This window comes from Polypterus senegalus, chromosome 10, assembly GCF_016835505.1.
Source record: "Polypterus senegalus isolate Bchr_013 chromosome 10, ASM1683550v1, whole genome shotgun sequence".
NCBI classification, from domain to species: Eukaryota; Metazoa; Chordata; class Cladistia; order Polypteriformes; family Polypteridae; genus Polypterus; species Polypterus senegalus.
The window spans coordinates 29,323,518-29,351,407 of record NC_053163.1 but is presented as its reverse complement, the minus strand read 5'-3'; the positions used below and the strand labels follow the sequence as shown (position 1 = coordinate 29,351,407).

Sequence of the window (27,890 nt, the reverse complement as noted above, 5' to 3'; positions counted from 1 at the left end):
AATGGTGGGGTGGGCATGTATGAAAAGTGTCATTTCTACATTGTGTAAATGAAATATATGCAGATACCGTGAAATTAAAGTCTTCAATGTACACTTAAGTTATTTCTGAATTTTGTGATTTGTAGATATGAAAGTGAAGGCAGATTTAATGGGTGATAACAAACGCATTACTGATTATATTTGTTAAACTGAATGTGCATAAAAAAGTAGTACTTCATAAACATACTTTTTAGACATAAAACTCACATTTTACAGGAGAATCATGTTATTCTTCTACTGATATATGATCCAGTCAGGGCCATCTTAACAGCATTATAGGCCCCTGGGCAAAGTAGAGCACTGGGGACCCTGTTTTGATAGCAAAACAGAAATATACATAGGCATCAGAAAAAACATGGGCCCCTATGCTCATCGGGCCCCCACACAACTGCCCAGCGTGCCCTTGTGTTAAGATGGCCCTGGATCCAGTCAGTCGTCATCTATAGCTGCATAGTGCAGGGCTTCATCTGAAGAACGATTCCCCATAGTCATGAAAGACAAAAGCCATCCATTTAACCATCTATCCATCTATACGTCTTCCAAAAAAAGGGTTTCTCAGAAATGATAGGTGCAACACAGCAAAACATTTTACTATACAATGTGAAAGGTTCAGCCTGGATCACAGTGAGACACAGGACACCCAAGTCCAAGAACTTACTTTTAATTTCTGCTCTGTTTTACAGCACACACACAGTACATAAATCACCATAAATACAGCTCACAGGTACTCAGTCCTTTTCTTTCTTTCTTTCTTTCTTTCTTTCTTTCTTTCTTTCTTCTTTTTCTCTCTTTATCTCTTTCTCTCTCTTTTCTGCTGCTCCCACTCTCACAAACTTTCTCCTCTGCCTCCCAACTCCGGCTCCCCGAATGGAATAAGGTGGCCCCTTTTATGATGCATCTGGATGTGCTCCAGGTACACTCTGATGAACTTCCTGCACTTCCTGGTGTGGCGGAATTGCGGCATGGACACCAGGAAGCACTCCAGATGCACTTGGTTCCTCTTCTGGCAGCACTTCCAGGTGTGGCAGTAGTGCTTCCACCCAGGGCTCCGAGATTGTTCAGGCACCCCCAAGCTCCAAATCCGTTGCCCTGATGTAATCCAGGGGGACTGCCCTCTTGCACCCTAGGGAAGATATTGCCTCTCTCCCGGTCGTTCCCTTCTCCAGGTGTCCCGATGGGCTAAGATCCCTGGTCGTCTTCCACAACAGTTAACCTAAAGTCTAATGTCAAAATAGGCATCATTAACTATATAGATAGTAATAGTTCCACATAAATTACAGGCTGTCAAACATTTTTACCTGAAACTAAATTATATGAAAATATAAAACTTGATTGACTGCATATAACCAATTTTATCCGGATCTATGACACACTGGCGTACTGTCCAAGCATTGTTCCCGTTGTATGTCCGTTGATTGCTTGGATAAGATGCTCCGCGATGCAGCCATGGATAATCGGGTTAAGAAATTAAGTGAATTGAATGATGGATGACTGTATAGCGCGCAAGTTCGCTCCGTCTCTATGCTTTTTGCCATTACATCGGAGTCAGGCAACGTCTGACTGATGCCATGTTCAGTGAAAGATCCTAAGAAATTCGCCCTGCAAATTCGGAAAGAATTTGTGCAATTTGAAGGCAAATGAAATAGCGAACCATCACTGCTATGATGTCATGGTTTGTGGAATACCACATTACAACTGCAAGAGCCTCTGTCCCGCCTCTCAAAGTAATCGACTGTGACGTAATTGCTTAGAATGCTCAGCTGTTCGTTTTCATCAGAGGATCTGAAGTTCTAAGTCAGTCTGGTCTGGGACTCCGACAAAGAAGTATGTTTCTTTCTTTCTTTTTTTTTTTTTTTTTTTTTTGCCCTCATAGCCGTAACACACGCATTGCGCTCAAAAGTGTTTTGAGGAGCATTTGTTTGCTATGAAATGGGCGGTTACATAAGCAAGAAGTTAGGGAAGGTGAAAATTTGGGACCCTGAGAGAATGAAGTTGCAAGCTGTCAGCGAAGACGACGTTCAGAGGGTAAAGAGACACCTTGATATGTTGACAGATACTTTCCCACACGGGATAATCAGACAAAGATGAGGGGAATGTGGAAGAAGAGCCCTCGGAGATACTGACGTTTGTTAAATGTCATGCCAACAATGAGGTCGATCAGCATTGTCTCACCGACGGGATGGCCTTATCGCTGTGCTTCTAACTGACAGCGCTTAAGGCACTAAGCAGTACAAGCACAAGTATTCAAACACTTTCCCTCAAAAAAATTACACTAGAGATTCCAAATAAATTATTATTGGATGTTATGGGTTAGCTGGGTTGGATTCCCACTGTATTGCATTCATGACAGTAATGAAGTACACCCTGTATTAATACCAGAAAACCGTTTCTTTTCTTTCGATGAAACTGTCCAACCCTAAAATAATAATAATAAAAAAAAATAATTTAAGCCATGAGAATGTATATTTCACCCTTAGGTGGGCTGGCGCCCTGCCCAGGATTTGTTTTCTGCCTTGCGCCTAGTGTTGGCTGGGATTGGCTCCAGCAGACCCCGTGACCCTGTAGTTACGATATAGTAGGTTGGATAATGGATGGATGGAATGTATATTTCCTCCAAAAAATGAAGGACATTCCTGTAATACTGATGAACAGCAAGGGATATTTTTTTTTTTTACCTTATTTTTAAAGTTATTCAGTTTCTTTCTTTTCGAAATAGCTGTAACTATTGTCTCATATATATCGCCCTAAGTAAAGTTCTGCATTCTGTGACCCAAATTAGATCCTGGCAGGTGGAACAACTGCATGAATAACCAACAGTTCTTAAATTCAGCCATTAGCCAGGTATGTGGCTGCAGATTGCTTTACATTTATACTAAACATGCAGATATATCAAAGTTCGTGACTTAATGATGCATTTTTTGAAATCTCCTAACTTGTTTGCTCAATTTCTGTAGGCTGAGTAAGAATATTTTTAACTGTTCTTAACTATACTGCCTGGATATTCTCTGGCCCTCTTCAACGCTGAACTGTGTTAAGTGGGTTTGCCAATGTGTGAGTGAATGCATACTACAGTTCTGGTACCTTATTTCTTCTGCAATGTTACTTATGGTGTTACTTGCTAAATAAGGCAGCATACTGGTGAAAGGCGACATCTCACAAATTGGGGAAGCCAGTTTTCAGTCCAAGCCCTGTCATGGTCTATGTGCAGTGTACACATTCTCTTTGCCTTTGTGTGTCTGTTAGGGTTTTCTTATTGGCCTATGTGACAAAGATGTGTATATATGACGGACAGATAAAGGGGCGGACGGACAGACAGACAGATAGATAGACTTTATTTGTTAGATTTAGAATGAGTGAGTATGGATGTGTTTACATGTATGCTGCAATTTGCTGGCGTTTCCTTTCAGATTTAACTCCTGCTTTACTCTTAACTTTACTTTACTGGGATTGACTCCAACAGACCCCCGTGACCCTGTAGTTAGGATATAGCAGGTTGGATGATGGATGGATGGATTTACTCTCAAGATAAGTTAGTTGGACCCTAGTTTGGATTAAGTCATGTAGAATATAGTTGAATGAGTAAATAATTTCTCAAATTTAAATTAAAGTGAAGTAGTTGATCCTCGGTCCTCCCTGCGTGGAGTTTGCATGTTCTCCCCGTGTCTGCGTGGGTTTCCTCCGGGCACTCCGGTTTCCTCCCACAATCCAAAGACATGCAGGTTAGGTGAATTGGCGATTCTAAATTGGCCATTGTGTGTGCTTGGTGTGTGGGTGTGTTTGTGTGTGTCCTGCGGTGGGTTGGCACCCTGCCCAGGATTGGTTCCTGCCTTGTGCCCTGTGTTGGCTGGGATTGGCTCCAGCAGACCCCCGTGACCCTATTCGGATTCAGCGGGTTAGGAAATGGATGGATGGATAGTTGATCCTCCTTTGGCCCCGATGAATACAGGTGTGTGTTCACCCTGCAATCGGCTATAGCGCCCTGTCCAGAGATTGTTTTAGCCTTGGCAACCATTCTGCATTGAGATGGACTCTCGCTTCCTGATTAGCTGAATAAGTGGGCTTGTAAAATTAATAGTAAGAGATATATGGATGAATGGATAGCTGATCCTGTTCTTTGCATGTGTATCTGCTCTTTATTTCTGTACAATAAAAACATAGAATATACAAAGAATTAAAAAGATAAAACATATTTAAATGTAACACTTGTGTATTGCATGGTAAAAACGAGAAGTACAATCAACTTTGTTAACAAATAAATAATTATGCAAATATTTCAAAGGAGTGAAGAAGAATATCAAAAAGATGTTTAAATAACCAATTATAAACAAAGAAGTGATTTTGAGAAGCATTGATTTTAAGTAGTAGGATTACCGGTATTATTTGCCAATATATGAATTGCCGACTCATCAACCAATTCCCTTATTACAGTGGGAAATTCTTCTTCAAGATCTTGAAATGTGGAAGATTTTTCCTTCCTATTAATATTCTGGTTTGGAAACACAAATCAGTTATTTAAAGAGCATGTAGCAAATGTGTGCCAAGTTTTTTATTCTTTTGTCATTCTTTTGTCTTACTTCAGTCATTTTTTATTATTATTAAACGATTTTATTTAACTTGACTCCTCTGTCTGTTTAAGGGTTAAATCTTACAAACTGATTTAAAATCCTCTTTTGGCGAAGCGAATTTCTTCAGATTTTGCATACTTGTTCAGAATCGATGACAATAAAATAATCCATCAAAACCGATGCGATTACGTAACAAATGTCGCCGTTATCAATGGTTATGCGATTCCCATTAACACACACACAACAATGACGGAGAGAGAACGGAGTGAGATACAGGAGCATACAATTGAGAGACGCATCGGGTTGCCCCACTTGCCTCTTCACTTGTTTGCTCTTGCGAAGGAGTAGCCTTGATGATCGCGGTGAAGAAGTATTGCCGTAAATCTTGCCGTTCTGTCGTCGATATATTTTTTTCGCAGCGACTGCTAATCCCATAAGAGCCTGAACAGAAAAATAGAGACCAAAATATAGTTCTCTTTAGTATTCAAATAATTCTGCAAAGAAGATATATTATGTAATACTTTTAAAGAAGCTTCCCGTTCATGGAAGATGATTAAAGAAAAATCATTTGCAAAATACTCGAAAAGTAAAAAATAAAATATATATAAAAAATTAAGTTAAAGGATTTTATTTACTTTAGTTATAAATGCACTAAAAAGCAAATGTTTTTTTTTCTTTAACTACAACCGTGGGGCGCACATAAATTAATTAATTCAATCAATTATTAGAATAGCTACTTTCATCCATAAAATATAAAAAAAACAACAATATTGTCATTTTCCAGCATGCTAAGTTCCAAAAAATCGGATTAATGAATCAATTAATTTATGTACTTATTTTATTTAGTCACATATAACCATGAAAACTGTGTTTAAAGAAAGAATTTATAACTAAAGTAAATACAATCGTTAAACTTAAAAAAAAAAATATATATATATATATATATATATATATATATATATATATATATATATATATATATATATATATATATATATATATATATTTAATGATAAAGCTTAGAGAGACAGCAGTTGGCACTTTATGATTAGACCACTTCTCTTCCACAGACATGGCCTAATAATTCATGTCTCTACTTTTAGAAAAGAGCAGAATTGTGCAGCAGTTATTGCAGAAAACAACAGTGCGTATGTTTGTAAAATTCATCCAACCACTTTCTAACCCGCTGAATCCGAATAGGGTCACGGGGGTCTGCTGGAGCCAATCCCAGCCAACACAGGGCACAAGGCAGGAACCAATCCTGGGCAGGGTGCCAACCCACCGCAGGACACACACAAACACACCAGGGCCAATTTAGAATCGCCAATCCACCTAACCTGCATGTCTTTGGATTGTGGGAGGAAACCGGAGCGCCCAGAGGAAGCCCACGCAGACACGGGGAGAACATGCAAACTCCACGCAGGGAGGACCCGGGAAGCGAACCCAGGTCTCCTAACTGCGAGGCAGCAGCGCTACCACTGCGCCACCGTGCCGCCCTGTTTGTGAAATTTTATTTTTTAAATCTTTCTCCAGAAACAAGAGGAACAAGAAAGAAACGAGACAGATGAGGGTAACAAGCCATGCAGTTCTCATTTTGCATCAGGTAATGTGTTAATATTATTATTTTATTTTTTATGTGTTTTCATAGTCTTGTCTTTACCTATCCAATATTTTTCCTATTTCCTATATTTTCCATACATATTCAAGCCGCAGAGTGCTAGAACCATCCTGACAGCACTGGATAAAATCAAAAAACAATTTCTGACAACACTAAGCAAGTCATTTTCTGGCACACACCCAATTCACTTCTGTAGAGCCAATTCAGACTTGACAATCAACGTCTTCTGTACAGTTTGAAAAATTGGAGAAAGAAGAAGCACAAAAAGAGAACAAATGCATAGAAAGGGCGACATTCTCTTGCATTACCAATGCACTCACACGTCTCATAATCTTACCCTGATCATTTTTGAACAGCCAATAACACTTACAAATGCATCTTTATGGAGGTGCAAGGAATGCTGGGATATCTAGAGGAATAGATACAGAAAGAATGTGCAAACTCCATAGAGACAAGGAGCAGGTGTGCGATTCAAACCCAGAACCCTTGAAGCATCAAGTAGGTTGGGTGTGTGGATTCATGGTGTTGGCACTAAAGTTTGACCCAACCATCCATAGTCTTCAACAGAAATCGAGATTCATTAGATCAGGTTACGTTTTTCCAGTCTTCATCTGTTCAGTTTTGATGAGCTTATGTCCAAAAGAGTCTCAGCTTTCTCTTCTTGGCTGACAGGAATGAAACCTGACATGGTCATCTACTGTTTGTAGACCATCCCCCTCAAGGTTAGACATTTTGTGGATTCTAAGATGCTTTTGTGCTCCCCACAGTTGTACAGAGGGGTCATCTGAGTGATTCTCATCCTAAATTTGTCATCAAATGGACATTTTAATCTGCAAAAAATAGGCCTCGATGGATTTTTTTTAGACATTCTGAGTAAACTCTTGGGTGTAAAAATCCCATGAGGTCAGCAGTTACAGAAAAACTCAGACCAGCCTGTCTCACACCAACAATCGTGCCACACTCAAAATCTGTGAAGTCACATTTTTTCCCCATTCTGGTGGTTTATGTGAAGCTCTTGACCAGCATCTCCATGACTTTATGCATTGTGCTGCTTTCACATAATTGATTTATTAGATAATTGTATGCATAAACTGATTTACAGGTGTTCTTAATAATTTGCTCAGTGACTGCATATATATATATATATATACACTAGCAAAATACCCGCGCTTTGCAGCGGCGAAGTACTGACTTAAAATGTTTATTAAGAAGAAAATTAAACCGTTTTAAACTGAGGGAAAATATACCAATAATTATTTGCTAAGGATCTCTTTGTATACCACATTGTGAGTTCGGCCCTCCGGTTGTAATACGACCAAGCTGTGCGCTGAGCTTACTCTTGAGCATGCAACGTACAGTTGGCCATGTGAACAGTAATCTTGTTTCAAATCTCACAGCTTGGATTGCTGCTGTCATAATCGGTTTGAGTTTCATGGTTTGTTTCAGTGACAACAGTATTTGCAGGACTTGTGTTGAAGTGACATTCTGCATCTGTCAAGCATTGTAAGCATAGAACCGGTTTCATCGATAACTTCACATCCAGCTTTTGAAAGTTTAAACATTCATAAACTTCAAAGTGTCCACTACTGAAATCGTCACCTGTCAATCTTAGATGTTTAAGAGGCACTGGCAGTTGTCGAAAGGTGTAAAATATTTGGCCATTTCGGTACACTTGAAAGCGACGACCGAACAATTCAGTGGCAGCCATCAACTCACATGCAGAACCATAGGTGAAGGGCTTAAGCATTTCACTCTTATAGTGCTCCTGTGTAGAATAATTATCTCCTGTACCGTCATCAGTCCACACCTTGAACCTGTCCCAGTCATTCAATACATAAGACACAATGTTCCTCCGGATATCAAGAGTGAGCCTGATATGGCCGTGCAATATATAACACAGAGAATGGAAAAGGTAGGTGCCATCTCCGGGCATGGAAACCACTCAGTAAGTGACAGTTCTTTGATCAATGGTGATCACCTCGAAAGACATGTTAATGGGGGTACGGTTGGAATGATAAAGGAAATGGGTACCTGAACAATGTAAAGTAAGTCTAAAATACCTACACAATAACTTTAATCGTAATAAACGAACAATAAAACAGCGGAGAAGCCATGGATTAAATAAAAAGGCTGCAGTTATCAGCAGGGAGACGTGAATACCGTGGCGAAGCAAGGAAGGGAATGTAGAGACCGGAGCGACGGACGGCCTTAGCCAACAACATGGGAGTCGTTGGGATGGGGGACCCAACGCCGCCTCACACGGTGACCGAGCTGCAGGCTATGGACGTATATATGTATGTAAGTAGGATTCTGTTAGTGTTGGGAACCCGCGTACCAAATTTCTTGAAGATGGGCCCATAAGTAACAAAGACCATTGAAAAGTTCAATATGGCGGCCGACAGTGGCATCATACCACTGAAATAAGTATGTACATCGGTTTTGGGTAGCACAGGGAAGCTGCCTACCAAATTTCATGAAGATGGGGCCATAAATAAGAAAGTTCAACATGGCGAACGTTGTCAACCATTATGACCGTTACGCGTAGAATTTTGAAATGAAACCTGCTTAACTTTTGTAAGTAAGCTGTAAGGAATGAACATGCCAAATTTCAGCCTTCTACCTACATAGAAAGTTGGAGAATTAGTGACGTTGAAAAGTTCAATATGGCGGCTGACAGTGGCGTCATACCACCGAAATAAGTACGTACATTGGTTTCGGTTAGCGCAGGGAAGCCACCTACCAAATTTCGTGAAGATGGGTCCATAAATAAGAAAGTTCAACATGGCGGACATTGTTGACCTTTATGACTGTTACGCGTAGAATTTTGAAATGAAACCTGCTTAACTTTTATAAGTAAGATGTAAGGAATGAGCATACCAAAATTCAGCCTTCTACCTACACAGAAAGTTGGAGAATTAGTGATGTTGGAAAGTTCAATATGGCGGCTGACAGTGGCGTCATACCACTGAAATAAGTATGTACATTGGTTTCGGTTAGCGCAGGGAAGCCACCTACCAAATTTCGTGAAGATGGGGCCATGAATAAGAAAGTTCAACATGGCGGACATTGTTGACCTTTATGACTGTTACGCGTAGAATTTCGAAATGAAACCTGCTTAACTTTAAGTAAGCTGTAAGGAATGAGCATGCCAAATTTCAGCCTTCTACCTATACAGGAAGTTGGAGAATTAGTGATTGAGTGAGTAAGTGAGTGAGTGAGTGAGTGAGTGAGTGTGTGAGGGCTTTGCCTTTTATTAGTATATATATATATATATATATATATATATATATATATATATATATATATATATATATATATATATATATATATATATATATATATATATATATATATATATATATACTGTATAAAGTATAAGTAAGTATAAGTCTAAGTATGTTATATTGCTTAGATTTCAACCCATTATGGACTTTGGTAAAAAAAGTTGTGTTTAACTCATATACATCTGGAGATACGACTGATTTACTTCTGTTATTTTTGCAATCCTCAGAGGGAGTCAATAGGAGTGGGCAGTGTGGTGTGGTCTCTGCTAAGTGTGGTGCTGGTGGTGAAAATGAACCATGCAGTGAATGGAGTACAGATTTACGTGGTGTTCGTGGTAAGAAATAGTACAGTAATAATCTGCTGCTCTTTACTGCATTACTCTGCTTTTCACTCTTTTGGAACTTTCCTTGTCAGGCAACATAAATCATATGTCATAAGAAAGATGTTCTTCTTTTAGAATGGAGAAGCTTACTGAATGACTATGATGTGGAGTCACTACTGGGTACAGGTGGATTTGGTGAAGTGTACGCGGCAAGACGAAAGAAGGATGCCTTACCAGTAAAATGGTTTTCTTTACTCACCTATTTGCAGGTTCTGGGTTAAAAAGGACAATGTTTTGCCTTCTGTCTTAAAGTGTAAATACTGTATGTTCAAAATATTAAGCATTTATGTGATGAAATATGTGTAAATCAGACCCAAGCATACCAAAGTGTTAGGAAAGGTGAATGTTCATTAAGTACCATATGTGTTCACAGAAACAATGGACAAATATAAAAATATTGCATACAATGATAGCTACTTATAATATTATTTACAGTATAGTATATATATATATATATATATATATATATATATATATATATATATATGCAGTCACTGAGCAAATTATTAGGAACACCTGTAAATCAGTTTATGCATACAATTATCTAATAAACCAATCATGTGAAAGCAGCACAATGCATAAAGTAATGGAGATGCTGGTCAAGAGCTTCAAATAAAATTAATACAAGGGTTTTCTCTTACAGAATCAGAGAATGTACAGTAATATATCATTCATTCATTTAAGATAGATTTTTATGTTTATTGAAGACTAGGGGGCTCTGCCCCCTGCTCACTTCACTCACCAACCCCAGGGTGGGCAATACACACTAGTCACTACTTGGCTCTGCTGCTTGCGTATGGGGAAGCGGATATACAATTTAAACAGATTGTTATTTTCATGGGAAGTGTTACTTATGCATAATAGATCTAACTATTTTACATTACGAGTAATTAACCATAGTAAAAAGTAGTGCAACATAGTTAATTGAAAGAAAATTATGTTTCATGTTGAGTTACAGTTATTTGATGGGTGTTACACGTTTTCATTCTGTTTGGCTTTGAAATTGACATGCAAATACTTTTTAAACTCACACTTCAGTAAAACTTCAGTAAAAACAATATTTGGAATTAACTTTTCATCAAAATCACATTGAATTTTGATTCTGTGTTTGGACTTACATAGTTACAACGCAACGTATAACTGCCCATGAATGAATATCATTTCTTTCTCTCTAATAAATAAACTGACATTAACATACATCCTTCTTTCAACAGTAATTTGGCCGATGGAAGACTGGATATTGTTAACGGTTGTAGATATTCTATGGGATATTGTAAGTTGATGTTTTCATCTTCTGAACAATCACCACCAACTGTTTCAGCATAGTCTATTGATACACATTTAACCGATTTGCTGTGTAACCAATCAACAATTTTCGCGTTAAGCCATTTGACGTCATCGTTTCTCGGTGCTAGGATTGCCCGTGTACTCATTTCTTCAGTTGATAACCCTTTGGGATGAAATTCTTAGATTTGGACATAATACTTCTTCTTTCATTGGGAACTCAAAGTGAGAAAAACTTAAAAATTTATAAGAGCTGAGAGCACAGGAGCTGTGTCTGAAAAAAGCATTCACACAATTGAGAGGTGAGAGTACCGTGGGAATGGGTCGTTAACTGAAGATGGTAGAGATGAGGGCGGGACTTGAAAAAATCTCTTGGCAATAGTCTTGTCTCAAGATTTTCTTTTTACTAGAGAGATGTGTGTAAACTTAAAAATATTTCTCTATTATAAAAAGAAATCATGGAAAGCAAAAGCAAGGCGACGATACGCGATCTTCTCGGAAGTTCTCAGTAGACATTTAAAAGACCCGCAAGACAAAAGAGACTTGCCACGGAGTGTCTTGCGAGGACCGTAAACATGAGACTTGGTGCCAAGAGATTGTCCCAGGGCCGTCTCGTGGGGACGTGGAACAAGAGATTCTTGAAAGACACGCCCTACTTACAAAAGATATCATATAAGAGCACACCCATCAAAAAACAGTCAGTTGCAGTAAAAGCACGTAGTGCACACAGATCCTGTGCTCTCAACACATATAAAGCGTATAAGGACAGTACAGAGAATAGAGACCCAAAGGCATTGGAGAGAAAAAAGGTAGATAAGAGATTATGAAAGCAGTATAATTCGAAAGGCTCAAACAAATGATGGTGTGATACACATGCAGAGAAAGGTACAGAATATGAAAGCAGTAAAATTCGAAAGTATTGTAGCGTCCCAGCCAGGTTGAGGCCTTTTTGGTTTTAAGTGGCTGTGTGGTCCGATTGAGGGAGGGCGGAGTACAGCACGGAATACTGATAGCAGGGTATTGCTTGATGCGGTAAGTGGGGTTTTGGCAAGACACGGGGGATTAGGGATTGGAGAGGGTGCTAGAAAGTTGTCCTTGGGGTTACGAAGTCAGCGATTGTTCAAGTAAAAATTTTGTGACACTTTATCATGTCAGTTGCAAAAGTACAGTATCAAAGAAATGATAGAAAAGATTGCATTACCGCAAAACAAAAGGTGATTAACCATCAGAACCAGGTGTAATTGAAAAAAGAGCAGGACAAATCAAGGTTATAAATAAAAAGCAAAGAGTAGACAACAAAGTCTTTTCGCATTTGCATCATTCAATGCAAAAAACGTGGATTTACACAATAATAGACCATACGCTACGAGAATCTGTTGTCCTGGAACAGTTAAAGCAACGACAAGTTGAATTTCAAAGAATACATCATCACGGAGACGCAATGCAAATTTTAACAGGCAAAAAGAAAGGTAATGTATATATTCCGCAAATAACATTAGACACTAAAGGAGATCGTGATATGCCATCCGTAATAAATTTTTACAGTTTACCGTGAGAAAAGCTTTTGCTATGACAATCAATAAATCACAGGGACAAACATTAGAAAAAGTTGGATTATTTATTACAGAAACAGAAACAATGTTCACTCACGGGCAGTTATACGTTGTGTTGTCACAATATGTCTCCAAAAAATATTGTTTTTAATGAAGCTTTTAAGTAAAAGTGCAAATAATGAAATTGAAACAATTCCAAAGAAAAAAAAAATTATTGTATATCCGATTAACCAAACACCGGGGTTGGAGAGCGAAGCAAGCAGGGGGCAAAGCCCCCTAGCATATATAAATTAAAAACTGCATTAGGTCCACTTTAAAGTGCAAAATGGCTATGTATATTGATTCATGAATGAAGATTTCAAAACATATCAGAAAAGCATCTAATCGTATAATTTTTAGTAACATGACAAATGGCAGAAAACATCAATAATTAGTAGCAACTGATCATAGATGAGAAAAGTCTGGAGAGACAGACAGAGGAGACTTTACAGTCTCTTACTGTCTCATAGCTGGCAATTGTTAGCACACATGTTGAAAATTTAAAATAACATTCATTGAGGACAAATTCCTTTGTTGTAACAAATGGCGTTACTGCCATTGTCGATGGAAAGCATAGACTTATCTGACAGTAAGCTGGCTTGGTCATGTGAAGCTGCAATTTATGTTACTAATGAGGCCAATTTTCCAGTCATCATCAATCATAGAGTTTTGGAGACATTTTTCCATTGTCTGAAGTAAACATATTCAACCCTGAAAGACCAAATATATAGGTTTCATTAGAGTAGATGTGTTAGTGATTTTGTCAACTGCAGCATTGCTTATCACTAATGTCTCACAGCTCCCATCTCCACTGGGCCTAAGAAGCAGAATATTAAAGTAAAGCCATATCTGAAACTGGCATCTAAAAAGAAAAGATAACAGTGGTCCAAAAGAAGACAAACATTGGACAGGAGATGAGTAGAAAAGAATATTTTGGTCAGCATCCCGGAGTTATCATTCCTCTGTTGCAGATGACACTGATATTTGCCAGTGGTATTTAATAAAGAACGCAACTAAGGAGTTTTAAAGTGTTTTGTTTTTCTCTCTTCTCAAACTGCACACTCTGATGTCCTTATCCTTTTCTGCAGTTGTGCATCTGGGCCTTCCGCCTCTTCTTCTATCCTGGTTATGGCCAGTTTACCCTTTCCTCAAGACATCTGTAGACATCTTTGTATGAAATCTTCAGTTTTGTTTCATGGAATAACCATCATTATGCACAAAAATAGGCTTGAGAAACCTGTCTCATTTTGGCAATTTTTGAACGCAGAACAGAACATTAGGAATGCCAGTACCTTGCAAATCAAGTAAACAGAATAACAATTTTCAGCAGTGCTAATGCAATTACATAGGTTTCTCTAATAACCAATGAGCATTTATATATGATGAATTAGGGATAAAGTGAGGGGGTTCACAAATAGGACACTGAAGGAATAACTGCTGAAAAGGGGGCTTTGCAGTCATACATGAATAATAAGTGAAAGTCAGTCATTTCAAGCAGTGATCATAAGCAACACTAACAATGTTCTTGGCTGTATTTGTAAATCAAAACTTTTGACTGGTACTGTATGCCCGTGCTGTGTATTCTCCAGTAGTCATTTCAGTTTATGACCAATTACAACTCCAGTGTTAAATGGCTATGATTATTGCCCTCACAGTTATGGTGTAGTGTCCATACTTCACTATAGACACTGTACATTTTGTGTCCGTTCCATCTATTTACTTCCACATTTGATCTCCATTGTTAGAAGGCCATATTTCCACATCCGAAAACATTGGGAACAAGTCAGACAAATCCACAAAATGAAACAAAGGGCACATGACTGAGCCCACTCAGACATGGCACACACTTGCCTAAATGTACACTGGGCAGTATAAAGGTGTCATTTGATCAGACCTGCATGTCTGAACTGTGGAAGGAAAATCTCACATACAGCTAGAAAGCTCTTAGGATCCAACCTTAATTAATCATCAAAAAATCAGAGTTGCAAGGAACCTTCATGTCATTCTACAATGTAGAAGACAATTGCAAATTGGATCATTAAAGCAAGTGAATAAAAACAATGAAACTCAGAGTAGACAAACTCAAAAGTTAAAGTTTCAAACTCTGCTGTTTTTCTGCTCCAGGTGGCCATTAAAGCCATGAGTATAAAGGCAGTTGCAGAGTGGATCCAGCTTGTAAGTAAAAATAACAGAAAAATCTAAATAACTTTTGAAGCAGTCATAATTTCTCTTGATAAACTTGTCAGCTTTACGTTGTCTCCCTATCCTTTCTGCTACAGCCCGGAGAGCAGCAGTTGATTCCAATTGAGATTGCGTTAATGAAAATGGTGTGCAAGGCCCCTTTATCCCCAGGCATCATCCAGCTCCTAGACTGGAGTATTAGCCACAGTGAAGTGGTGTTGATCCTTGAGCATCCAGAGCCCTGCCTTAATCTGCTAGATTTCCTCTCCAAGCGCAAGAAATTCCTTGGAGAGCGACTAGCACGGCGGATCTTTCTACAGGTTGTGGAAGCCCTCCAGCACTGCCAAGCCAGGGGTGTCTTCCACAGGGATGTGAAGGTAGATAATGTCCTTATCCAGAGTTTTACACACCAAATTAAACTCATTGACTTTGGCTGTGGAGCATTGCTGCAGGAGGATGAATACACCAGCTACAGAGGTAAGGCAAAGAGTCAGTTTGGAACCTCTTTGGATTTCATCCTACAAAAATTAGCTTGACGGTTATGAATTTCACCTGCTGTTTCATTTATAACACTGAGTGGATTTTTTAAAAATCTTTTCATTTTTTTTACATTGAGAAAACTTTGTTTTTGTGTGTTTTTCCAGGTCAGGTGAAATAAATTCAATCAATGCTTATCATGAAACCACTATATATGTTACACTACTCTATGTAAGCTAAATAAATTATGGTCAAACTATGCTACTAAAATAATAGTATATCTTTTCTATTTGTTGTTTAAATTATGAAAATCAGATTAGAAATTTTAAATTTATAAAGGTTGTGATAATGGATTGATATCTCTTAATTATTATTCTGGCACTCTGATTCCCTTCTTGTATGTGATCCTTCCAGAATGTGTGTCTACCCTCTAATAAGCATTTTTTTAAAGGAGGGGTCACGCCAACTAGGGAGCCCCAGTAGAGTCACAGGTAGGTCACAAAATTACCAAAAAAATTTACAAAATAGCAAGATATTGATGTTCCTTAGATCTGTGAACCATCTATTCATGTTTTTTTACTGTATGGGGCCCATTATGGATCTTTTTTTTTTTGGATGTTATTGATTTTATTAAAATCAAGTAACATTCCATACAAATAACTCAAGTTTTACAAAAAAAGGTTTAAAACAAATCAACCTCCACCACTGAGAAAGAGAGCCAGGCCAGCAGAGTAAAACTTAAAGCTAGTAAACAAATAAGTAAATAGACAAAGTAATAAATGAATAAAGATAAATGGAATAAACGAGGGGAGAGAACCTGCATCCTCAATTTACAGTGGTGTGAAAAACTATTTGCCCCTCTTATTCTTTTGCATGTTTGTCACACAAAATGTTTCTGATCATCAAACACATTTAACCATTAGTCAAATATAACACAAGTAAACACAAAAAGCAGTTTTTAAATGATGGTTTTTATTATTTAGGGAGAAAAAAAAATCCAAACCTACATGGCCCTGTGTGAAAAAGTAATTGACCCCTTGTTAAAAAATAACCTAACTGTGGTGTATCACACCTGAGTTCAATTTCCGTAGCCACCCCCAGGCCTGATTACTGCCACACCTGTTTCAATCAAGAAATCACTTAAATAGGAGCTGCCTGACACAGAGAAGTAGACCAAAAGCACCTCAAAAGCTAGACATCATGCCAAGATCCAAAGAAATTCAGGAACAAGTGAGAACAGAAGTAATTGAGATCTATCAGTCTGGTAAAGGTTATAAAGCCATTTCTAAAGCTTTGGGACTCCAGCGAACCACAGTGAGAGCCATTATCCACAAATGGCAAAAACATGGAACAGTGGTGAACCTTCCCAGGAGTGGCCGGCCGACCAAAATTACCCCAAGAGCGCAGAGACGACTCATCCGAGAGGTCACAAATGACCCCAGGACAACGTCTAAAGAACTGCAGGCCTCACTTGTCTCAATTAAGGTCAGAGTTCACGACTCCACCATAAGAAAGAGACTGGGCAAAAACGGCCTGCATGGCAGATTTCCAAGACGCAAACCACTGTTAAGCAAAAAGAACATTAGGGCTCATCTCAATTTTGCTAAGAAACATCTCAATGATTGCCAAGACCTTTGGGATAATACCTTGTGGACTGATGAGACAAAAGTTGAACTTTTTGGAAGGCAAATGTCCCGTTACATCTGGCGTAAAAGGAACACAGCATTTCAGAAAAGAACATCATACCAACAGTAAAATATGGTGGTGGTAGTGTGATGGTCTGGGGTTGTTTTGCTGCTTCAGGACCTGGAAGGCTTGCTGTGATAGATGGAACCATAAATTCTACTGTCTACCAAAAAATCCTGAAGGAGAATGTCCGGCCATCTGTTCGTCAACTGAAGCTAAAGCGATCTTGGGTGCTGCAACAGGACAATGACCCAAAACACACCAGCAAATCCACCTCTGAATGGCTGAAGAAAACAAAATGAAGACTTTGGAGTGGCCTAGTCAAAGTCCTGACCTGAATCCAATTGAGATGCTATGGCATGACTTTAAAAAGGCGGTTCATGCTAGAAAACCCTCAAATAAAGCTGAATTACAACAATTCTGCAAAGATGAGTGGGCCAAAATTCCTCCAGAGCGCTGTAAAAGACTCATTGCAAGTTATCGCAAGCGCTTCATTGCAGTTATTGCTGCTAAGGGTGGCCCAACCAGTTATTAGGTTCAGGGGGCAATTACTTTTCACACAGGGCCATGTAGGTTTGGATTTTTTTTTCTCCCTAAATAATAAAAACCATCATTTAAAAACTGCATTTTGTGTTTACTTGTGTTGTATTTGACTAATGGTTAAATGTGTTTGATGATCAGAAACATTTTGTGTGACAAACATGCAAAAGAATAAGAAATCAGGAAGGGGGCAAATAGTTTTTCACACCACTATAAATGCTTATTCTAAAATGTTATTGGTTAGATCCTGCCATGTTTTGTACAAATCCTTTAAGTGAGATAGTATATAACATCAGTTACCCACTGACTTAAGATAGGAGAGTTTGGATTCTTCCAGTTGAGCAAGATAAGTCTGCGTGCCAATAGTACAGTAAATGCAATCACAGTTTGTTTGTCCTTCTCCACTTTAAGCCCCTCTGTGAGCCCACCAAACACAGCTGTTAGTGGATTAGGAGAGATTGTGACACCAAGGCTGTCTGAAAGGCATTTAAAGGCTTTGGTCCAGAATGATGTTAATTTGGTGCAGGCCCAAAACATGTGGCCCAGTGAGGCTGGAACTTGTTTGCAGCATTCTCAGGTTGGATCTTGCCCTGGAAACATTTTGGACAATTTTAAAACAAGAGAGATATCCTCGATATATAATTTTGAGTTGAATAATTCTATTTTTGTGCATATGGAGCTCGAGTGAGTTTTGTGCATTGCTACATTCATTATGGCATGACATTGCTCTGAAGAATAATTTTGACACCTTCATTTTTAAGAGTGAAGTCCATCACATAGCACTCTTCTATAAAACACCCACACTCACTCAAAATGGACTTATTAATAGTTGAGCAACCTCATGATTTTTTTTTCTTCATTTAAATGTAGGAGAAAGTGCTACAGCAGGGGTCTTCAATCACAGGCCTGGAGGGCCGCAGTGGCTGCAGGTTTTTGTTCCAACCCAATTGCTTAATTAGAAAGCAATTCTTGGCAATAATTTTATTTCATGGTTTGTTAGTGCTTTAATTCTGCCATGTCAGGTCATTCTCATATCCTAGATTTTCTTCCCCTTTCTAAGGGTATTATCCAAATGATTTGAAGTCTAAAATGGATGAGTAATTCTCAGTCTTTCACTTTTTTCTCTTCACTTTCCTTCCAAGTGTTTAATTTAACCAAACAGTGCACGATAAATCCCCACAGGTGTAAATGGAAACAAGCTAAATGGGGAAATGCTGATCTCTTTTGTCATTCGCATGTTATTGCTAGGGCGGCACGGTAGCGCAGTGGTAGCGTTGCTGCCTCGCAGTTAGGAGACCCGGGTTCGCTTCCAGGGTCCTCCCTGCGTGGAGTTTGCATGTTCTCCCCGTGTCTGCGTGGGTTTCCTCCCACAGTCCAAAGACACGCAGGTTAGGTGGGTTGGCGATTCTAAATTGTCCTTGGTGTGTGTTTGTGTGTGTCTTGCGGTGGGTTGGCGCCCTGCCCGGGATTGGTTCCTGCCTTGCGCCCTGTGTTGGCTGGGATTGGCTCCTGTGACCCTGTGTTCAGATTCAACGGGATGGATGGATGTTATTGCTAATTAGGAGCAATTAAAAACTGAATGAATACACCTGTTTAAGACTAAAATAAGCAATAAGGGTTCAAAATCTTAACGAGCGAGACAACTAAAGTGAAGCAGAAGTGTTACTTGAGCAATAAGGGCTTCTTATTAAGCATTTGGGATGGAGCAAAAAGCTGCAGCCATTGTGGCCCTCCAGGACCATGATTGAGGACCCCTGTGCTACAGTGTTGTGATATATGTACAGTTTACACATTTTACACATCCTTGAACACAGTCTGATTATTTCCAGCATGATGACTGTCAGTCGTTCTATGTTCTTTTGCCACCGTGTCTGCTTTTCTGTTCTTTCATAGCATTTCTGACTTCTGAATGTGGTATGAAAAGATTACTGTCAATGTACTATCCTGAGACTCGAGAACTCCAAATCAGTTAAAGAGTTCTTTCAATTTTTAAAATGCCTTTATTATAGAATTTACCCTAAAAGTTAGTTTAAAAAACGTTTCATATAATAGTTACAGAAAAATTAAAAGGTCTACAAGTTATGGCAGAAAAACTTTTGTGATTTGCAACTCCAGGCACACGAAAATATGCTCCTCCAGAGTGGTTCACTAAAAGGCGTTACCTCGCTGAACCTGCCACAGTATGGTCTCTTGGTATTCTGCTGTACATGTTGCTGTATGGGTCCATACCTTTTGAAAAGAAAGAAGAGACCATTAAGGGGAAGGTGAAGTTTCACAGAAAAGTCTCCAGAGGTGATTTAGGAAGGAAACCTGTCATTCACATATGGGATAAAAATCTAAGTATTGTCTAACCTTTTGGCTCTTTATTTTGCAGAGTGTTGGAATCTGATTAGGAGGTGCCTCTCTCTGCATCCAGCTGATCGCCCTTCCCTGACAGACATCCTTGAACATTCTTGGCTTACATGAGAGTTAAATTGCAATCTTTTCTAGCTCAACATCTGTAGAGAAAAATTCCAGTGAAATAGTAGCATGCGATTTATCAGTCCATTTCTGCTTGATGGGGCAGCAAATGTGCAAGAGATGAACAGTGCAAAAAGATAGACTGGAAATGTCCAAATCATTCGACAAGTAAAAAACAAGGCGTCCTTCTGGGACTGATAATGTCTGCCAGTAAGTAATATACAGTAATTTCTTGTATGTGTTCAATACCTAGTGCTCTTTTAGGATCAAATCAATAAACATCTAGCTGTTTTTTTTTTTGGAAATCAAAATGTATGGTTGAGGGTCTTATATGGAAGAGGAAGACAACTCGTGTGCTTTTGCACACAGTAAAATGTCTCTCCCTTTTACTTCCATCTCATTTGACTCCATGCAGTCAAATAATATGACTGTGATCTGATTAGAAACACTTTTCTACATATAACTACAGAATGTTGCCGTAGTTGTAAAGCAACTTGAAAGGTAGTCACTAAAAAAAGATGTTATTTAAAATAATGATTCTCTGTTGCCAGTGTATATAAACATAATAACACCAGGGGGTGACCAAATTAGACTTGGCTCCTGGCTTGTGTCCAGTCTTGTTTATAGACTTAGACCCCTCCATAGCTGAGTTGGAATATGATTGTTTAGAACATAAATGAAATGTACAGTTCTTTTAAAATACCTATAGCTTATTGGATATTGCTATATAAGAAAAATGATAAAATGATTTTTTTGAGTCTCAGATTATAGGTCATGTGGCCAAAACACAATAATTACATAGATGTAATCCAACCAGAAAGGTCTGAATACATTTATTGCTGTCTATTACCATCTTTCTGGTGGTAGGATTGTTCTAGTTGTTTTGGGCATATTTTTCTTCTTTTCTTCTTCCTTTTCATCTTTTCCCACTGCTATGTGGGGTAGATGACCTTGATCACCAGTCAAACCCTCTTCCTTCAGATGTTCTTTGACTTTATCCATTCACCTCCGCTTTCCTCACTTTCTCTTCCATTCCCATCACTCTTTTGCCCATATATTCATTGCCTCTCCTCGTCACAACTCCATACCATTTCAACCTACTTTCCTATACTCTCTTAGATATTCTTTATCACTTTTGTTATGCCTCTGATTGTCTAATTTCTTATTCTGTCCTTTTTTGTAACTCTACACATCCATCTTAGCATTCTCATTTCTGCCACATCTAACTTCTTTTCCTGTGTGCCCTTCATTGCCCATGTCTCAGCTCCATTCATCATTTCTGGCCTTACTACTGTCTCACAATACTTACTTTTAACCTTCACCTTAATTCTGCAATCACACAGCAATCACACAGTTCTCCTGATACCTTCTTCCAATTGTTCCATCCACACTGCACTTTATGGATTATTCCTGCATCTAATTTTTCATCTTGGGCTACCACCAATCCTAAGTATTTTGTAAATGTATCCACCTTTTTCCAATAGCTCTCTCTGCAGGAAAACTTCAGAACCCTGATCTTTATTAAACCTCATACATTCTGTCTTCTTCCTATTTATCTTCAACCCTCTATCTTCCAAATTCCTTCTTTGATCTTCAAACTTTTTATCCATTTCATCTTTTCTGGTGCTAGGGCTATCTCTTTGACCCAGGTATCATACCCCTCCCACCTCTTTTTTCTATTTACAGCTGAGGTCTGTGTTCAGGACATGTGGAACCCCCCTCAATTCCCCTCTTCCAATGCATCCCCTGTAATCATTTGCTTTATCCCTTTCTCATAATTCCAAACCATTATCAGGTCTCTATTCCCTTCTCTGCAAAGCTTCCATCAAAACTCTCCCAATTGTGAGTAATTGGTTAACAGACCTTTCCCCATCCTCTGCGTTGTGCTGGATAAATATATTTCAAAATATAAAAAAATTGTTCTAAAAAACCTAATCACCAGCACACAATTTCAATTTATTCATAAACTGTACCCTACTTCTCGGAGACGCTATCTAATGGGACTAGGGTTAGATCTCCTATGTTGCCTCTGTCTTCTTGAAATCCCTGGCACTTTTCTTCACATGTTCTGGGAATGCCCCCCAGCTGCAGCTCTCTGGCTTTATATAGCAGAATTCCTCCCTACAATTTTCTCTTTCCCCATTCCTTTGTCCTAATAAGTTCTTCTCCTAGGCTTTTCTTCTCTTTCTTCACTCTTTCTTTCTCTTTCCCAGCGGGGGCTGCTAATGACTGCAACTATGGCAGCTAAATTACTTTTAGCCTCTCACTGGAAAGCTCCTGCCCTTGCCTCTCCTACTATCTGGAAGTCTTCCTTTTACAATCTTGTCCTCCTTCAACTTTCTGCATCTCGGATCAACAACTCTTCTGCCTCTACTACCCGCAACTGGCTTCACTTTATTCAATTAGTAAAGAGCTGGTTGGTGGTTGCTCCATGATGCAGCTTTTCCTGTGTACAGCTTTCCCTGTGTTTCATTTTTGTTACTGTTGTTTACTTAGTCCTGCACTCCTGCATGTTGTGTGTACCAGTTTACAGTCAAATCTTTTCTGGTTCTACACAACACAATGTCATCAGCAAAAGGCATGCACCAGAGGGATTGATCTTTTATCCCATGACTCAAAACGTCCATTATGAGATCAAAAAGGTAAAGACTTCAAGAAGATCCCTGGTGCAGATCTCCTCTAACTGTCTTGTCTGTTACCCAAACACTGCTTTTAACTGGAGTCCTCACTCTGCCATACATGCACTCTATCACAAGCCTTTTTGAAATCAATAAACACACACCATATGTAATCCTTTCTGTTTTTCTTGATGCTTCTCTATCAGCTGTCTCAATGCAAAGACTGTATCAGTAGTTTCTCTCTCTGGCATAAAACCAAACTTCTCATCCCCTCTGATGGTCTCTTCACTAAACTTTCTTTCTATAACCCTTTCCCTAATTTTCATTATATGTGACATCAGTTTTATCCCTTTATAGTTTTCACAACCCTGAATATCACCTTATGAATGGGTCGAATCACACTGTTCCTCCACTTCTCTGGTATTCTCTCCTGTTAATAGATCTTCTGTATTAGATCCCAAAACACATCTACTCCCGCTTCTCCTAAACTCTGGTCCTGTTGCCTTTTCATTTTCCATTACTTTCAGTGCCTCCTTTACTTCCTCTCTCCTTATTCTTGATGCTAGACCTTCTTTTGCTACTCCATTCCCAAATACTACCCTTGGGTTTTCTTCATTCAACAGCTTTTCAAAGCACCTCTTCCGTCTCTTCTTGATCCTATTATGCTCATTTTTTCTTCTGTTTTATCTGACTAAAATCCTTTCCAGCCTTGTTCTTAGTCTCCACAATTCTAAAAATCATGCTCTCTAACTCTTTTGTCTCCAGGTTTTCATACACCTCCTCCAAAGCTTGTGCCATGGCTCTTGTCTCTGCATTTCTGCATCTTCCTTCTTCCCTGATTGGTACCATTTCTTCTTTGCCTCCTTCTTAGCTTTTATCACATCCTGCATCCCTCTATTTCATCGCCATGTCTTTTTGGGCTTCTTCTTGTCATCCTACCCAACACTTCTTCACCTGTTTTTAATACAACTTTGCTATTTTTCTCCCGTCATTCCTCCACACACTTAAATGACTACATTGAATTTAAAACATTCTCCCTAAAACAGTCCCTAAACCCTTTCTCTTTAACATGTGGTGCTGCTTGCTCTGGTTTTATTTTCCTGCTGATTCTGATCTCCCATTTCAACACCACCACTTTATTTTCCACTGTCAAACGTTTCTGCATTTACAATTCAAATTTAAATGAGATCTTCTACACATTACAAAGTCTATTTGGCTTCCCCTTCCTCCACTACGGTAAGTCACAAGCTGATTTACTTTCTTTTCAAAAAAACATGTTAACTCTTACCAGATCAGATTCTATGGCAATATCTACTATCTTTTCCCCTCCCTCATTTTTCTACCCTAATCCCCACCCTACATGTACTCTCTCTATCATCTCTCTATTCTTTCCCACATGCCATTTAGATCACCACCAACAATCACATTTTTCTCCCTTTTGTACTGCTCTCAGCTCTTCATTCATTTGTGCCCATAAAATGTCCTTCTCCTCTTTCTCACAGGCTACTTTGGACCCCAGAATTTTGACCCTGGGGGTCCTAGTGAATTTCTTTCCTGTCTGCTACAGTTTGCATATCAGTGTCACCTGCCAGCTCAGAACAAGTGAAATATCCAAACAGACTGAAACAGGACTAGCAGATGAAAGATCTTAACCTTATATACTCAGGCGATGTTGCATGTTGCTTCTATGTAGTGTGATATAAAAAGGAGTGTTGTGCGGTTTGAAGGGGTCTGGCTGTTGGATGAGGCTTGATGGAGAGTGGAAATGCAGCACAATACAAAAGGAGAATCAAAGGGTAGTTGTTTAACACCTGCTTTTATGCATACAGTATTTTACGCATTATAAACTGTCCACCTTGAACTAAGACAATGAGCCAGACATGACATTATTCATGGTTACAACCCAACAAGGCGTTACTATAATTATGGAATCCATTCTGAGCCAAAAGAACAAATTGTCAGCTCATAAGAGAAGAGACGTTGATAGAGAGGCAGCATGAATGATGGATGGGACAGGATAACAACATCGGCACCATTTAAAAAACACAAACTTTTGTTCTCTTTCCTTAACCCAGTATCACAAATATTCCTGAGCAACACCAGAGTAGTTTAGCTAGTTTTCTATACTCTTGGATTTTAACATCATAGATGCATGCCAGCCTCTTTAGAGAACGTTACTAAGTAATACCATAATGTTCTATCTAGAGGTAGATATTTATAATTACCACAAAACACAAATTAAAAGAAGATGGCTGATAGAACATCAGAAACTCCAATTGCCTTGGGCATTTCTGTTCAGTCCTTCTACATAAAAATATCCATGCAAATTAAAAAAAAAACTATTATTGCAGAAAGTAACATATAAGTATCAATAGAACTCTCATATTTTTCATAGATTGCTTTTATGCAAGTAGTAAATTATGATTAACTGTGGCCACTAAACTGGACTTCATACATCCTAGTTATATCACAACCACTAGATTTTGTGGATTTTGGTAAGAATGCTTCTTCTGTATTGATATTTTCCCTGTTAAACAGCATAATTCTCTTATAGTTAATGTTTTTAATAAATTGTATTTATTTTTTGCATATTGAGCTTATTTTTGTGATTATGTTTCTTTATAATTACTATTTTTCTAGACCTCAAGCACAGCAAGTGAAAGGGTATCTTACAAGATAGTGGATGAGATACTATCTGTCCATCCATCCATCCATCCATCCATCTTCTAATCTGCATTATCCAGGGTAGAGTCACAGAGCAGCAGCTGGGGCCAATCCTAGCAAGAAAGTGATAGGTGCAAGTCAGGAACAATCCTTGAACAGGGTGCCACACCATTGCAGGGCAAACACACAAACGAATGCCAGTTTGGCATTGCCAATTCACTTAACCTGCATGTTTTTGGACTGCCGGAGGAAACCGGAGCACCAGGAGGAAATCCACACAGGAAAATTCCATACAAGGAACGCCCGACACAGACACAGATAGTGATAGTGTTGAGCATGGTAGAGAGTAGAAGAAGGATTAGAAAGTAACAGAAGTAGCAGCGGCGATGATGGAACTAATAATAATCTTACTGACAGTGCTATAGGGAAGGCTTAAAGTAAAAATGTTTGAAAAAAATTAAACACAAGCTTCAGATGGAATTGTCTCCTTTTTGGCTACAGATTTAAATAGATTGTTAGGTACCTTTGCCTTTAGACCAGACCTGTGTTAGCTTAAGACATTTTTGAGAAAATCTCTTATACAGCAATAGACACCAAAGAATTTAAATCAATTGATGAGTAAATAATTTAATTCAATGGCCACCTGCCCCCTCAAGCAACACACCTCCGCTCCCCAAAAAAATGGAGTGTGGGTAAGGGGAGGGACCCTTCCACAAAAAATGAAGAACCCACCCATTGTCTCTGAAGTAGCTTGAAACTGACAAAAGTAATGGTATCCATCATTTTATATTCCATTTTTAACAAAAATCAGAGTTTGCATTTGATTCAACAGAATATATTAAATAATAACAGATATGAAAATGGCATGGAAAAAAAATAGGACCTATAACCTTTAGAGGCCATCACTGCACACAAGCGATTCCTGCAGCTCTCCATGAGACTTCCGCACCTGTACACAGGTCATTTGGCCCACTCGTCCAGAGCAAACTGCTGCAGCTGTGTCAGGTTTGAAGGGGGATTTTTCCAGATGACATGTTTCAGTTCTTTCCAAGATGTTCAATAAGATTCAAATCAGGACTCCTAGAAGGCCACTTCAGAATAGTCCAGTGTTTTGTTCTTAGCCATTCTTGGGTGCTTTTAGCTGTGTGTTTTGGCTCATTATCCTGTTGCAGGCTCCATGATCTGCAACTGAGACAGATATTTCTTACATTGGGCAGTACATATCACTCCAGAATGCCTTGATAATCTTGAGATTTCATTGTTCCCTGGACAGACTCAAGACACCCAAGCTGTTAGACACAGCAAAGCAGCCCCAAAACATAACCAAGCCTCTTCCATGTTTCACACTAAGTATGGTGATCTTATCTTTGAAAGCTTCATTTTTTCATTTATGGACACAGAGCTGATGTTTTTTGTCAAAAAGTTCCAGTTCTGTCTCATCTGTCCAAAAGACTTTCTCCCAGAAGGATTGTGGCTTGTCAACGTGCAATTTGGCAAATTTACAGTCAATTAGCAAATTACAGTCAGCTTTTTTATTTTTTTCTTTCTACAGGTCTTTTTCCATTGATTCCACTGTTGCGCAAAAGGTGATGGAAGGTGCGATTGGACACTGATAGACCTTGACGTTGGAGTTCAGCTTCTCTTTCTTGGATTTTTATCTGCCAGTCTCGCTATCCTTCTGTCCATTCTGGAGTCAATTTTCCTCTTGCAGATGCATCCAGGGAGGATGCCTAGAGTCCCATGGACCTTAATCTCTTTAATAATATTTGCAACTGTTGTATGAGGAACATCAAGCTGCTTAGAGATGATCTTACAGCCTTTGCATTTAACATGCTTCTCTATGATTTTCTTTCTGATCGCCTCAGACAACTCTCTCCTTTGCTTTCTGTGGTCCATGTCCAGTGTGATACAGACAATGATACCAAACAGCAGTGTGATGACTTTTCTCCATTTACATGGGCCCAATGACAGATTGCATGATTGGTAACTTTTGATACTTATTCAAGAAAACAATTAGAGTGAAAAATCACTCTAATCCAATATTATATTATCTTTTATAGGAGTACCAACAAATGTGTCTACGCCATTTTAGAATATCTTTGTAAGAGGGAGAGCCAAGCTAAAATTAGAAAATGGGGTTTATTAGAAAATGGAATGAACCTCAACAAAACTGCTCATGTCATTTCTCAATGTCATCTCCACCCTTCTCAATGCACCTGCCTGGAAGTGCTAGGATTCCAGCAAAATCAAAGGTTTTGTCTTGTCCATGCGACCACTCATCCACCCAAGTTATTGTCGAACACTACATGCCTAGGGCTACTACAGTCACTAGAGCAAGTTACTGTGACTTGCTGGAGACCAATGTGAAGCCTACTATTTGATCCAAGCGATGGGAAATGCTGGCTCAAGGAGTCCTTTTGCTGCAAGACAATGCCCACCCACACGCCCACATAGTGCTAAGAACACCAAGGCTTGTCTGGAAAAACTGAAGTTTGAGAT

General features: G+C 38.9%; 1 protein-coding gene across 1 annotated transcript; it reads left to right on the top strand.

Annotated features, from left to right (window-relative positions):
* The first annotated feature begins 1,968 nt into the window (after positions 1–1,968).
* Positions 1,969–20,115, top strand: LOC120538142 (serine/threonine-protein kinase pim-1-like). The gene is made up of 8 exons (XM_039767579.1): positions 1,969–2,064; positions 6,138–6,207; positions 9,734–9,841; positions 9,965–10,065; positions 14,890–14,940; positions 15,045–15,423; positions 19,765–19,941; positions 20,024–20,115. Exons 1-8 carry the CDS (start codon positions 1,969–1,971, stop codon positions 20,113–20,115), a joined length of 1,074 nt encoding a protein of 357 aa, XP_039623513.1.
* Positions 20,116–27,890: the final 7,775 nt, after the last annotated feature.

Excerpts from the sequence above, each read along its gene's own strand:
- LOC120538142 (XM_039767579.1), top strand. The coding sequence starts at position 1,969 with ATGGGCGGTTACATAAGCAAGAAGTTAGGGAAGGTGAAAATTTGGGAC. Across the intron at positions 9,842-9,964 it reads AGATTTACGTGGTGTTCGTG|AATGGAGAAGCTTACTGAAT; the intron begins GTAAGAAATAGT and ends TTCTTCTTTTAG. Across the intron at positions 10,066-14,889 it reads GAAAGAAGGATGCCTTACCA|GTGGCCATTAAAGCCATGAG; the intron begins GTAAAATGGTTT and ends TTTCTGCTCCAG.